The 16,112-nt window shown below is 34.7% G+C and overlaps 1 protein-coding gene across 2 annotated transcripts in view; it reads right to left on the bottom strand.

The window, feature by feature from the left end:
- Positions 1-14,671, bottom strand: part of LOC144472644 (protein cortex) — a 51,235-nt gene extending 36,564 nt beyond the window's left edge. The window contains exon 1 of one of the 2 annotated variants that reach the window (XM_078185929.1): positions 14,522-14,671. In XM_078185929.1, coding sequence (XP_078042055.1) covers positions 14,522-14,671 — 150 coding nt within the window. The remainder of the gene's footprint in view (positions 1-14,521) is intronic. The other variant, XM_078185930.1, reaches the window with a different exon arrangement.
- Between the last annotated feature and the right edge of the window lie 1,441 nt (positions 14,672-16,112).

Genomic DNA, 16,112 nt, shown 5'->3' with positions numbered 1-16,112 from the left:
GCTTCTTCGTAACAGTTATCGAAGAGGAAAAACAGACTTCGTATATATATATACCGTCTCAATTGGGATCGACATTGATGCCGAGGGAGTCAATTGCGATGAATAAATAAGTAGTTTGCTTTTTACTTATAAATTCTGGATAAACCGTTTTTACATGACGTATAAACGTCCGGAGCTCCTGAAAATCGCAGCGGTGGTATAGTTACGCCCTGTATTTTTCCAGCTCGACAAGAATATCCCACAACATCCTCGGATGTTCAGACGTGTTTACCCGTTTCACAACTCTTTTCTCCCGCGTCTACCTGTGCTCCTCCTTCTCTCGGGCAGCTGCTCCTTGATTGAAGTGCCTCCTTCGCGGTCTCCCTCTCTTTCTGCTCGCTCTCCACCTCTGGTCCTCTCTCTTTCTCTCTTTCTGTCTTTCTCTTCTCGTTCTCTTCCTCTCTCTGCTTCTCTGCTTCTTTCACTGTCTTTCTTTCTCGTTTTCTCTTCAGTTTCTCTCTTTCTTTTCTTTTCGCTCTCTTCCTCTTTACTTCTCTGCTTCTCTCTCTTTTTCTCTCTTGTCTTTCTCTTCTTCTCGTTCTCTTTCTCTCTGCTTCTTTCTCTGTCATTCGCTCTCTTTTCCTCTTCTCTCTCTCTCTTTCTCTTTCCCTCTTTTCTTTTCGCTCTCTTCCTCTTCACCTCTCTGCTTCTCTCTCGTTTTCTTTTTCTCTCTCTCTTCTCGCTACCTTCCTCTTTACCTTCCTGCTTCTCTCTTCCACTTTTCATCTCTTTCTCTCTTTCACTTATTCTTTCACTCCATATTTCCCTTTCTCTCCCACTCTCTTCCCTCTTCCTCTCTCTTTCTTTTCTTTCTGTCTTCTCTTCCCGTGTCTCTCTCTCTCTCCTTAACTCTCTTCTCCATGCTCTATTCTTCATACTCTCTTCTTCTTCTCCCTCTTCTTCTCTTTCTACTTCTCTCTCTTCTCTCTTTCATCTTCTTTCTTCTTCTTCTCTCTCTTTCTCTCTCTCTCTCTCCCTCTCCCTCTCTCTCCCTCTCGCTTTAACAGGCCGCGCGTCCGGCGGGGGCCCGTTTCGACGGCGCAGGCCATCCTTTAGCTCCACTATTCAAATGCAGATCTGCTTCCCGTCGCAATTTAGACCTTAGGTTATCCACTTAACTACGCAATAACTTTGTGCCTCGATAGCAGTTTTCTGGCGGCTGCGCCGCGGTGATAACGAGCACCGTTGGGGTCTTGGTCGTTACCAACGTTTCTGCCCCCATGCCGGACCATCCGTTCGTCCTCGTTTGTCTTTGGCCCGTTCGCCGTTTTCTCAGTCAACAGTTCCCGCCACTGACGCCGCGCCCGGACAAGTCCTTTCGTTTACATTGATTTTTTTCCGTTCTCAAAGCATAAGGGTTTTTCGCTCGGCTCGGGACTTCAACGATTTCAGTAAAAACGTCGATGCAGCAGCAACGATGCACCAGAAATATGGATCTCGTTTGGGGAATTGCGAGCGTGTAATTTTGATATAATAATATATATTTGTATACCTCGATACGTATTTGTTATAAACGATGTATAATTTTATACGATATAGATCAGAATATGTACTGATGTTCGATCTTTCTATTGTTTGAGTCTTCAATGGATAATCTAGTCCTTTGATAATGGGTTAATAGTATGCATTGTAAAACTGTAATCTTTGATATTGCTGGAATCGGCTCAGTTAATGAATATAAGATGTTTGATTAAATATAGCGGAGAATTTGATATGACGAAGAAAATAGAATCAACGATATACCGACGACAAAATGAAAATTAGTCATTTATATGAGTTTATATAAGATACAATTATGTAAGTATAAATTATACCAGCCGTATCGATAAATTATTAATAGAGAAAATCGTTCTTCATCGACGTCATGATTCCTGCTTTTGTATTTTACATAACGACAATTATTTAAAGATTAACAAAAGGCACAAACGTTGATGGAAAATATCACTTGTGCTTTCTCGAGGCACTATAAAAATAATAAGTTCACACGCTAAACACATACACCTGTGTAATACGACGATGTGCATAATAATGGACTAAAAGTAGTATTGATATTGTTATTGATGTATGAACGAACACTCGGCAAGTTATCGTATTTTTATATTTATGTTTTTTATTGCTTTTAATACGGAAATATACGAATACAATATTTTATTAGTTCCTTTTATAGTATATATTTCATAACATGGAGGGTGCTTTAATTAAAGAAAATCGTGAATGACTGCTGTGAGTAGTTATAAGCTTCCACATTTTTCCTGATATTAAAAAAAAACACACACACACACACACACAAAAAGCTGTAATATATATATTTTACAATATTGCGATAAACTAACAATGTAATATATATATTGTAATACATTATATATTATAACATTATAATATATTATAATGCATTATATATTATAACATTGTAATATATTATAATGCATTATATATTATAACATTGTAATATATTATAATGCATTATATATTATAACATTGTAATACGTTGTAATATATTGTAATATTACATATTATAACATTGTATTATAAAATACACAAACATGGTGTTTCCTTAAATATTTGTTTAAACGTCGCAAAAAAGGATAAAAGTCACTTCGAGTCTACAATTATTCGCAGCATTGTATCTAGAAAGATAGCAAAATATTAAATAAAATATATCCTTTTAAACTGACAATGTATTACCGAGAAAAGACTTTCGATATTCCGGTAACAAGTATGTGGAGAATTGATTAACACTGACGAGGATCGGCAATCGTGACTGATTAGAATTGATAGTTACCATTCCTCCTGGGTCTTAGACTGGCCGATCATCGGAACGGATCATTATGATAGCCGCGTGAGCTAGGAGCGGTCAGTGAGCTCGTTTCTCATCGATCGCTTGTTACGGACACGTGCAGCGTTGCGCTTGAAAAATTTGACCTATTCTAACCTCTTACAAAGAAGCCCACTCTGCGATCCATGTAGCCAAAACAAAGTTATGGTTACCAGCTATGGTAAGATGTTACTTGGGTTAATTCAAATTTATGTTGAAACATCTGCAGAGTTCAGATGAAATGGATTTACTTATTCCGGCGCGGCAATCAGGGTTCGAGACAATTTCTTATAGCAACTAATGTTTTCATCCTCTAAAGATTTGTGGATATAGTCAAAATTACTTAAAACAGTACAGTAAAGATCAGCAATAAATTGACTTATTGTATCATAGTTAAAATACCCTAAAGGTACCAGAAAATAAAACCACCCTTCTGGGTACCTTTCTCTGCACTCGATTTATTTACTCTTAGATAACAATTTTCATTTTGACATTTTTGTATTTTTAGAACTTGGGAGTCGGAAGATAGCTGCAACTACATATTTGCGTCACATAATGATCAACCTTACCATTTTGTAATTAATAAACATCGAATTTAAACAACAAATCAGATTTTTATCGACAAATTCGTCAATAACAATCTTGGTTCTGATTTTCTTCTGCTTAAAAAATTAGTGGATCTAATCAAAAGATAGTTACAACTGTGCACTCAAGTCTCGCAGTAAACAATTTCACCATTTATTAATTAAAAAAAAAGCGAAGTAACTATTCATCCTCCTGACCCATCTGATTTAATAAAATCCATATAAAATAATCATAATTTTAACTTCCTCATCCTCAATCATTTGTATATACAGTCAAAAGATAGTTACAACTTTGCACTGATGTCTCACAATAAACAATTTCACAATTTATTAATTTAAAAAATCCCAAGAAACAAAAAAACTATTTGTCCACCTGATCCAATAAAATCCATATAAAACGATCACAGTTTTCATTTCTTCGTCGTCAAACAATTTATAAACAAAGTCAAAATCATCCTACAACAATATATATAAAGCTGATATAAAAATAAACTGTCCATCCTTTATTAAATGAACAATCTTGAAGTTATCCGAATGAAAATCGCATGTTCACCCGCGTTATCCAAGAAAATCCCCATAATCGTTAATAACAATCCCAGCAGTGTTTCCAACCGAGAGGAACAGTGTCAGCGAAGTCTCACGGTACCCAGAGCGCCGACACAACCCAGAAAACCAGCCATCACGCATCCCGGCATCCATAAATAAATCTAATCGACTAATTGAAACCTGACTGGGACTTTCGATCTCTCCGAGGGATCTCGCGTTCACGAATAAAAGAGGCACCACCATCCGATAGGTGTATGCAGCTTAGGAAAGCTGACCTGAAACGAAACATTGATGCAAAAACATCGATATGAGCTCGCTCAGATAACGCGCCGTGGTATCCGCTCGATGGAGAAAACCCATTTATTTCCGCCGTGCCGTGCCGGTCACCGGCAGCTAGGAGATAGATGACAGTTGACCGGCGACAGGCGATCGGCAATCGTGTGTTCGTCGCAGCCTGAAATAAGAAGATCTCTGTCTCTCTTCGTCTCTCTCTCTTTCTTTCTCTCTCTTTCTATTGCTGTCTATCGATGCATTCCGTCGGGTGGTGCATATCTCCGTATTCGGCGATCGATCATCCTGACGGATCGTCGATCACGTGGCCGGACCTACTACCCCGGTGCACAGTGGTCCGGAGGTCAGCGTTGTTTGGCCGAAAGTCAATTTTTTGACTCCGATGGTTCAATACGGTTGTTTCTCCATTATACTGGCTATTTGAATTTAGTTCAGATATTAAATGGAATATATTCGATTAATATTCGAATGATGTGCTACGAAAATGGATTACAGGATAAAAAGATTTTTGGACAAAAATTTACCAACTTTGACTGATGATAGCTCCGCGGGAGATTATTTTTTTTTATCTTAAAGCTCAAAACCCCTACTTTGAGATAATGTAACAGGATTTTAAGATTAATGCGCATTAGTTACTCTAATTGTTTTAATGTGTGCTCATGTTTGTCATATTGAAAATTGTCAAATTTAATGAATGCACGGACTTCAAATGTTACTATAAAGGGTAATAACATTTAAAAAATGTTTTCATCACTGTTTTTCTTTTCTTCTTTAATTAAACAGGAAGGATCAAACTTTATTTTACTGTAAAAGGCATCTTCGGACAAAAAATTTACGAAGTCAGTGTATTTCGTCAAAGTTAGCCACTTTCAATGTAACAAACGTGGGCTTATATTTAAAGGACTACAGTTGCGAGGGTGCGCAGATTTTTAGATTTTGGAAGATTGTATTAGAGTAGAGGTTTGAAGGTTTCAGTTAAAAAAAAGTTTATCATTCTACGATTATTTTTCGCAGAGTTGTCGTCAGTGAAAGCTAGCTAACTTTTATACAAAAGTTTCTATGCTATGCAGCCAGCTAATGTATCAACATAGAATCATTATAGAATCATTGTATCATTAAACGAATCACTAACTGAATAAATAAAAGATTCTTAAAACAACATCGAAATAGTCTGAATAATATGTATACTGAACGATACTTGTATCAATAAAAATGTAAACTTTTGTTAAAAGATCTTCTTTTATGTTTTTTGGGTCTTGTAACTCAACTGAATTATTTATGTTCTTTTTATGTAATATATTTTATGAAAAGACAGTTATGCCAAATTACGTACCTTTTTATGTAACTTTGACACATTTTTTCTTCAATATTACCAAAATTAATATTATAAATATTAGTATAAATACACTCCTTGCATTTTAGCTTAAGGATCCATAACAATACTGTACAACTTAAAACTGTTGTATCCACTGATTCCTTCATTCTTTCTCAACGTTCTTCTTCCCTTTCTTCCGCCTCCAATCGCGCGATTCTTTCAAATTCTTAATATATTCAGTAGTATTTATAAATTATATATATTAATTAATAATACGAATTTTCAATATATATATTTATTAATTTATAATACATATTCTTAATATAATCATATATATTAGCAATAATAATTATTTATATTTATATAATAGATAGATAGATAGAGAGAGAGAGAGAGAGAGAGAGAGAGAGAGAGAGATTGTATAAATAGAAAAGAATATAAATTACCATAAAATTATACACGAAATTATTTATTTTCACAAGTCTTAGTGCAAGAAAAGTCATAATTCGCTTAAAATATCTGAAATAATATGCAAATAAATCAGCGCATTCGGTACTTCTCTCATCGAATGCATTTCGTATCGTCGTTTCTAAAGATATATGTTAATATATAAACATCTCATTTCAATAAATATTTCATATCTCTAAAACTGTATAAACAAATAGTATAATAAAGTCATTGCATTAAGCAAAATTTAGCGTTATAAAAAATGAATGTTAAGTAAGAAAAGTGACATATCAGTGACCGTAACGAATTTTTCACGCAAAAGTGCATTTCTTGGCGAGGAATAGTGCGGACGTTGCAAAAGTCATCGGGTAAATAACGATTTCGATGGATCGGATTGAGATATTTTCCCGTTAAGGACACGGGGCCCTTACAAGTTTTTTTCAACGGCGTCCGGAAGCGCTGGCGAAAAGGAAAAAGGAAATTCGAGTCCGGAGGAATGTGCATCGAGCGTGGAGCTGCCAGGTTGCATCGCACTACCTGTGCCTTAATGCATGGTTTCACGCGTAATGATGCAATGAACTTCTATCAATCTGCTCACGCGAGGTTCCCGCAGCACCGGCACGAGCATGCAGCCAGCCATTGCGAGCTGCACGATGCAATATGCATTTTCCCAATGCAAGTCGATTTCCGGTAGGTCCTCGGTCTTTTTTCTATGCAAAACACTTGCGAATTCCTGCCGCATAAATATAAAATTCCTGCCAGATAAATATAATATTATGTGCTGAATCAAGAGTATATTCAATGGACATAAATATGATTAGTAAAGTGTTAAATATTAACATTAATTATATATTAGAACTATTTAATTAAGCGAATATTGATGTGTACGTATAAATATTAAGAATGGCGAGTTAAAATACAAAATTAAATTGTTAGTAGGTTAAAATATTGAGTACTCAATTTACTTCAATAATAATATATACAGGTTAAATAGTAAATTGATTTGAATGACATGTTAGAGTATTACATAAATTGATTATTAGCTCCAAATGTTGAGTAGAAACGATGAATTAAAGGTTCATTCTAATGAATATTTTTTTATATTATATATTTTATATTATATATTTTATATCCTATTTGAATAAACATTAATAAAATTCATTAAGAATTGTCTTAATGAAAAGATAAGTTAAAATATGTATTTAAATTTCGTATCAATTTATTCAATTGAATATTGAATTCAATTTTGAATCAAAGTATGCGATTGAATATTATCATTATTCTCGATTATAATCATTACAATTATATACTTATATTATTACTATTATAATAATAATTATTAATATTATCATACATCATATATTATTTGATTACATATTGAATAAAAGTATCTCGCTTAATTCGCGAAATACATTTTTATCGATCACGAACAGGTATCCTCGTTACATTAGTATTATCGTTGTCATAGTCGTTCACATTCTTGTTTCCCAATGGCAACATCCGTTCTAATTAAACGCACATAATCGATCGCGTGGCATTTAGTTACGCGGGAAATTGAAAAGCGACTGAACTGGATATGTCAGCCTCGAACCACTGACAGTTCAATTACGAATCGAGTGATCGATTATCATTCTTATCGGCGGCGTGACACGATAATCATTTATACAGTTAGCCGCGTAATTGCACAGTTGTTACGAGCTGACCGAGAATGACTTTAAACATTTCCAGATCATCGGAGCTGATTGAAATTTAGACGAGCGCGCTTCTTGGATTATTAGAGCCACACAGTATTATTATTAAAAATGCAATCGCTGCATTAGCTTGATTCGATTTGACAAGATACGAGATTTTATTAGATAATTCGGTAATTAGGTGATAATTAACTCGTTCTCATTTGCTCAAGTTAATTTGTTCCTTGCGGTCGTGCGAACGGAAAATCAATTTGAGGAAAGAAAATTTAATTAAGCAATAATTCGATGTAATTAGATTGTCTGTAGATTATTTTGAAATATTAGCGAGGAAATTTTATTTATTTTTGATTAGTCAGGAATTTTTATTTATCTTTGATTAGTGAGGGATGCATGTATTGACTCGAGGGATAACGATTCATTAACAAATTTGAGAGAATATGCTTTCCCCGAGATAGGTAAAAATACTATACTTTAAATATCTTGATAATAATTAGTCATGTACTTTTCGAAGTCAATTTGCAATAGAGACAACTTTGCGAAGAAACGAAAGTATCGATAATTTACTTTTCATAGATGCAAATGACTGCTGCACTTCTTTGAGATTTTCACATCCAGAAAAAAAAAACGAACATAATTTAGAAGAATCGTATTGATAGAAAATTTAAAATTTAAACGAAAAATCTAAATATATGTATGAAATTTGTCAATACAAACAATAAGTAATAATACAAACAGAAGAACAAGGAACTATTAAAAAATGTAGGTAAAATTAAATAATGCTAAATTATTCATGTCATGATTAATTACAAATATCTTCCTCGGTTTACGTTTTCATTATAATTATTCAACCGAACTCCAGCCATTTTGTATACAAATAAATAGAAAAATAATTCACCACGACTATGGAATACGTTTTTTAATTTTCTATTTTACCTTTTTATCTTTCGATTAAAAAATTGCTTCCACCTTTTATTATTCTCTCATAATCTTATGTTCTTTTAATCTCTCCTCATCTTTCTATTATCTTCTTTTTATCGTTCAATTAAAAAATTGTTTCTGCCTTCTATTACTTCCTCACTATTTTTATCTTCTTTTATTCCTCCTGTGCACTGCATAAAACAATATTGCAATATGAAAGATACGTTATATGCTCCACTATAATATGTACTTTTTAATTAATGTCACGTATATTTGTTAAAATATCAAATATTACTCGAATGCGAACGGTACACAAAGATTCCTAGGCTACGTCGGCAATTGTGCACGGAAAAGCAAAAGGAAGTGTCCTGTCCTCGCGCCTTTAGAATGAGAACTTTAACGACCAGGAAACCAAGAGAAAACTGAATAATTCATTCGCCGAATGTTTGAAAATATCGCCCGGTTTAATGGGGGTTTTTACCGTGTTCCGGCCACAATTGCGTCGAGAGGGATGTAAGCCGTTTACCATGAACGCGGGGCGAGGTCCACGCCACGTCGTTAATTCCGTGCGGGCCGTTCGCCGTTAATTAACCGTAACGGCATAAATGAACCCGTTAAGACAATCGGGCCGATGGTAAAAAGGGCCACGGATCCTTAATCGAGGATCTCTCACCCGTTTAATCATTTTGATCACGCGAGTCGCGCCCTGTTCGCTCGGCTTCCACGAACGCGTAAACCATCCCCGGCGCGCTCCGTTTTAGGAATAATTGCGAGCCGCAAAAGTTTACGAGGCGAACGGGGGCCGCCTAATAACGTCCCATCGACGGTAACCGGTTAATTATCGCGTTTCTATTTCGTACACGCCCCGGCCCTTTTTTGGCGGCCACGGCAAAGAAGCGGACACGGATCCCGGTTCCCGCGAATCCATCTCCATGCCGGGGAAGCGGACGCCGTCGCGCCGCGCTCGCCTCGGGAAGCGACTTTTTCACCGCGAAATTGAAATCGTTTTCACGGTGATTTTATTCCGGCAAAAATCACCGCCAACGGTGTAATGGAAATGCGACGAGGAAATGAAAAACACGGTCGCCGCGAAGAGTACAATCGCGGACAAATGGATTGGGCGAAGAAAGTCTTCGTACGATATAAGGTATGCAGAACTGTTGCATATTTGAATATTTCAAGTCAGAATCTCGTTTCACTAGAAATATTTTTAAATTATGTTTTTCATTCTATTATTCCGTTTTATTACATTACATTACTATTATTTCAACAGCTATTTATTTAGCGCGGCTCGGACCATTGTCTGACTCCTATTAGCGTACGGTCGATTTAGCTGGCCTGTCGACGGTAAAAAAACGTTCTCCACGTCTACTGTCCTCCGATTGTCCCTCGCTTGTGGTACTCCACCTTCGCTGGCCCTTATTACACCGCCTCCCTTTCTGAAGCCCCTCGCTATGCTTGCGTACGGAGTGGGATGTACTCGGATGCGGGGCAGTACTCGAAAGGTGGGTCCACGCTGCGTCGACGGAGGCGTTCGCTTGGGAACGTTTTTTTACCGTCGACAGGCCAGCTAAACATAACCTAACATTCATCCAATTTCTTTCTTTAGTTTTATATATGCTGTATTCACTTTGATCATAAATGCATAAAATCCGCAACGTACTCATTATTTATAAGTTGCAAGGACAAGGCAATTCGGAGATGATGGCAGTTTGGAAATGATAATTCGCAAGGAATCAAGGCAGGAGAAATTCATGCTACTGAACGAAATATTATAATCAAGTTAGGACGACTAAGAAATAGTATTCGAGAAATATTAAGACTAATAGAGAGACGACAGCTATTTGTATAATGAGTTGTTAGTTTTATATCAGCGGAAATTGTCAATTCGGAACAAAGTTTAAGGCAGTCATATAACAACGGATATATCGAAATATAATAGTAAGGTGAATATGTTCGAAAATGAAAATATAAAAATGCAGGAATGCAGAAATATTGAAATGTAGTAATATAGAAATATAGAAATATAGAAATATAGAAGTATAGAAGTATAGAAGTATAGAAGTATAGAAGTATAGAAGTATAGAAATATAGAAATATACAGAAATACATACCGGAAAGTTCTGAAGCAAAAAAATATCTGAATATTTAATTCATTTCATTTGACCATCTCGCATCCCCAATTTTCGGCCCACACAAGTCCCGAGCGTGCCGTAATTAACTCGAGACCTAATTTATTTACTGTCGCGAGTCTTTCCCGTTGGACTGGACACGAACAGAAAAAGAACAATCTTTCGAAAAAGCCGCGTGTCATAGGAAGGACTCATCTCGTCGACAGTCGATCTCGTCGTAAGAAGAAACGTTCTCACGGCCTATCTCTATGGTTAACGGCTGATTGATCGGTTAAACGTATTTACCTGGCCTGTTCCCCTTGTTCAGAAACACGTGTAATAACGCGCGAAGTGTATAATTAATAAAGCGAACGATACGCGGGGCTAATTAAAAAGGACACGAGAGGCGAACTGGAGGAAATAGCGACTTGTTCTTCTAGTCGAAGTTGTTAATTTCGAACGCAGTCGACTTTATCAACCCTAATTCCATCGATACTACGCCGGTGTTCGGAATATTCAACCTTACAAAAAACAGCAACATTTTTTTATCTCGATTTTCGAATATTCATTATTTTGCGACAATGACAACTATCGATTTACTACAAGATTAGAATTATCAGCTATGATTTGTTGAATAATAATTAGTGAATCAATAAATATTAATTTGTAAATTGATAAACAATATTAATTTGTAAGTTGATAAATATAAATTTGTAAGTTTATAAATATAAGTTCATGAATTGAGATATGTAAACTGGATTTGTTAATAAACATATTTTTAGAGAAAGTAGGAGTTCATTATTGATTTATTCGAAGTAATGTATTAATAAATTAATCACAAAACGAATAAATATAAAACACAGACTCCATGAATCCAAATTAATAGATTAGTAGTTTGTTATCTCTGACTTCAATCTTGAGAAATATAAATTACGAAATTAATGAATTGTTGAACTACAGTTACAATTTCATACAAATTTTTAAGCCACTAAATTATGTGAATTAATAAACCGATATAAATATTTTTCAGCTACAAATTAATAAATCATTGAGATGAACAAAATCATGCTATTATCCTCTTTTACCCAAATACATATTCTTACGAGTCCGAATAAAGGCGATACAAATTCTTAAATAATGCAAAGTTTAACAAAATCAACATATACTCTTACATGTTCGCAAAATTTAACGAAATCAACATAAATTCTTAAATATTCACAAAATTCAACCCATTCGAAATTAACAACTTATAAAACAACTTGCTCATCAACTACATAGTAATCTTCGTTCTTAATTATACCTATAACTTTTATACCCTCCCTCATTTGTGCTTACTTCAAAATTATATTAGTTATATATAATTATAATTATTACATTAGTTATATGTAATTATATTAATTATATTAGTTATATATAATTATATTAATTATATTAGTTATATATAATTATATTAATTATATTAGTTATATATAATTATATAATCATATATAATTATACCTACAATTTTTATACCCTCCCTCTTTTTTCCTTACCACGCTAACATTCTTCACAAAGATAATAAATTCAAAGAAATAATAAAAACGAGTGCGACTAGAGGTCGTTGCAACAGTAATAGATACCTTCAGCCTATCGCACATTTTCGAACCGTTAATTAACAATCTCGCCGGTTCCAGTGAAACGGTATCGCCTCGTTCCACGGCTGCACAAGACAAACTGTCATCGAAGCTCGCGTGTCTAAGGCCTAATTCCCGGCGACCGGACTTTCCTCGCTCCTCAAAAGGGTTAACGAGGGAATAAATCGTCGGGGAATCAAACGGGCGAGCGCGCGGCTCAGAATTCGCTGGCCGGGGTTCCCCCGCGCGATCGAGATCCGATCCGCGTTTAATCGTGCGTGAACCCGGGCCGGAGCTCGCGTGCGAGCCCGAGCCGGCACGCACAAACGATCCGGCACCGGCATCGAGATTCGAGCGGGATCGCACGTGGTTAGCCTAGGCCGTGGCTAGGGAAAAGAACAAAAGGAGCCGTTTTCACGTGGAACCTCCGGGATCGTCGCGTGACGACGATGCTTGCGAGACAGAGCCGAGGAGATTGTTGTCGTCGCGGCCGTCGCGTGGGCGCGCTACATAGTTCTTGTTACGTACCCGGGAATTTTCAGGCTCGTTTTTCTAATTTTTCGAAATCTACCGTACCTTTTGTTTGCTTTCGTTTCGACTCGTGATGGGAGTCCTGACAAAACCACGGAATTCGGAATGTTCGAATACGAGACATGAAATGTGTCAGGCGTTATTCGAATTGTTTCGAATAGATACTTGTCTTAGTTAACCTCTTAGGCACGGCTGGATTTTGCGCAAATAAAGTTTTTCATAACTAAATTACCATTTCTCTTAATATATATATATTTTTCCGTATAATTATGCGTAGTATTAATTACATATATTCTTTTCTCAGTATATTGTTCATACACGCTTTCACTTTAATCGTTTACTTTAATAATTAATGAAACAATTGAGTAAAGCACGATACATTCGCGAAAGCCACTATAGTGGCGCGTAGTGCCTAAGAGGTTAATTGATCTAATTCTATCATTTTTATTATCTCCATTACTTTTATTATTTCTATTATTTATATAGGGTGACACAATTAGGTCGTGAATAATGCATTCTCCATAAATGAAGTTGAAAATATTGTAAAGTAGAATGAAGATCAAGGCTCTCGCTCGCACATGTTTCATGCACCCATTGCAATGTTCAATCGATTACACTTTGTCGACGGTGTACTTGTGAGCAGTTCGCAAGCGTATGTGTGCATATGAGCAAGGGCAACGCCTCCTTTCGATGGAAACATTAAAACGCACTGAGAGCACTTGAAACAGCGGACGTGAAACTCCGCTTGAAATGATCGTCAGTGGGATTTGGGTATTTGACGAGAGCAGTCGGCTTGAATAAAGTTTCCTAATTGTATTTTAATAGAAACCATTGCCTTTTTGTTGTTTACAAACCGATTCATCCTACATTAATATATTAATTATTAATTTGCACTACGATCACGGCTACTTTATTTGGCATTTTAGGAATAAATTTCTGCGACAGAAAATTATATTCGCTATATAGCAAATATCAATGGTGAGCGAGTAGAATTTAACCCCTTGTACTCGAGTGGAGACTCCTTAGATGTAAAAAAATTGTCGATGGTGTAACTGTTATATGAGTCGCTAGACTCAATTTCATATGTATAAAATGAATTTTGTTATACAAAATGGAAATACTAGAAGCGAGAGAAATGATTTTAGATTTGCAGTTGAAATGGCTTCGAGGACAAATTGTTAATTTCGTCTTGGAAGCTGTGAATAACGTACGTAATTAATAGAACATGTTGAAAAACTTCATAACGAGTCTAATGCAATATTATAGGGTAAAAGTTAAACTAAGTAAATATTATAGACGTTAAAACGCTTTTCAATATTACCGTCGTAACCTTGGCAAATCGATTCTGTCAAATATCTTGCAAACCGTCGACAATACCAAAAAATATTCCAAATAAAAGTTGGACAATTTCCGAGATCACATGATCTTATATTAATAAAACTTGCCTTAGTCGACGAGTAAAAAAGATACAGTGATCAGCCTAATTTTTAAAAATTCAATCGCATAATTATTGTTATGCCAATTTATGCAGCTCATTACTGTTTACAATACATAAACGTACCAAGTTACCCGCGTAAACAGAACCTGTAAATGCATAATGAATGCAACATAAATACTCACCGATCTCAAAATTTTGTCCAGCAAGCGTACTCTCGCAAATCTGCAATTTCCTGGGTTTGTCGGAGTACTGTCAACATCTTCTGCCATTACTTCGATCTCTTGATTTTGTGTCGGCAACTGAATTCTCCGCATTCTTTTGCTTTCTATCATTAATTACCCCGTTAATGCACGTACGCGACTGTCCGAAATTTTGATTTAACAATTACAAATAGATAAATAACTTATTGAATATTGTAACTTATTATTTTCCGTAAAACTACTGTCTTTAATCTTTATTAATTTGCTTAGTGCTCATTTTAATATAGCGTTCAGTAAAATCTATAGTTTAATACTGTTAATCTACACGGCATATTTGTCCAAAATTGTACTTAAAATATTCTGTGTAAATAAATAACTTATTAAATATTATAAAGCATTATTTCCTGTAAAACTACTGTCTTTATTTTCATTCATTTTCGCAGTATTAATTTTCATTTAACGACCGTTCCGATTCACATTTTAATCTATTTAATTATTTTTGCACTGTAATTATAGGATGCAATCTGAATCAAATAAGTGAACAATTAGAACGCGGATCATTGATCACGAAATATTACACAGATTTTGCGAAATCGGAGATAATTTCAGACAAAGCAATTCTAGCACAGGACAACGTTCGACTGAATCATTCGATGATAGTATTCGAAAATGTAAATACAGAACCATCAACAGCTGTGTTTATAACTCTGTGCCAGGTTATTTCTCTTTCTCTCTCTCTCTCTCTCTCTCTCTCTCTCTCTCTCTCTCTCTCTCTCTTTCTCTTTTTTTTTCTCTGGATGTTTCGGACGAAACGATAAATGAGATGAGACGAGACCAGAGAACATTGAAAGTAATCTTGATAGGTGAGAATGTAAAGATTTTTGGACAGTTTCGATATTATTGATATTGAATAAATTAAATAATAAGTGTTAAATACGTTAAAGAATATTAATATCGTATTCATTCGAAGATATTGACATGTCAAAATATTGAATTAGTAAACTTTAGAAAATATCAATGTGTAAAATTATTTGTATTGAATTCATTAGGGAATATTTAAATTGTAGATATTATTGTTCATATTAAAACTGATATTTACTAATATTAGTGTAATAGTAATATTTAATACATTAGTGAATATTAATTTCATCCACATTAAAAAATACTGACATTGTAGATCATTATTATTTAGTATATTAATGAAAATTAATATTGTCTACATTAGAAAATATAAATATTTAATAGATATTATAAATATTGATATGGTATATTATTGACATTAAATAAATTAGAAAATATTCGTATGCGTAGATTATTGATTCATTATATATTAATTACATTAGTGAATATTAATACTGAATATAATAGAAAATATTCATCAAATTTTCAAATACTGACATTATAAATAACTGATATTATTATTATGATATAATTATGTAACATGATTATTAAGTAATTATGGTAGAATTATTGATTTTCAATACATTAGTGGATACTGCTATTGCAGATTATTAGTATTAAATTCATGAAAGAATAGTAACATTGTAAGTTATTAACATTGCTTATACTAAAG

This window comes from Augochlora pura, chromosome 7 (genome assembly GCF_028453695.1).
Source record: "Augochlora pura isolate Apur16 chromosome 7, APUR_v2.2.1, whole genome shotgun sequence".
NCBI classification, from domain to species: Eukaryota; Metazoa; Arthropoda; class Insecta; order Hymenoptera; family Halictidae; genus Augochlora; species Augochlora pura.
This window is presented reverse-complemented; position numbering and strand designations above follow the sequence as displayed.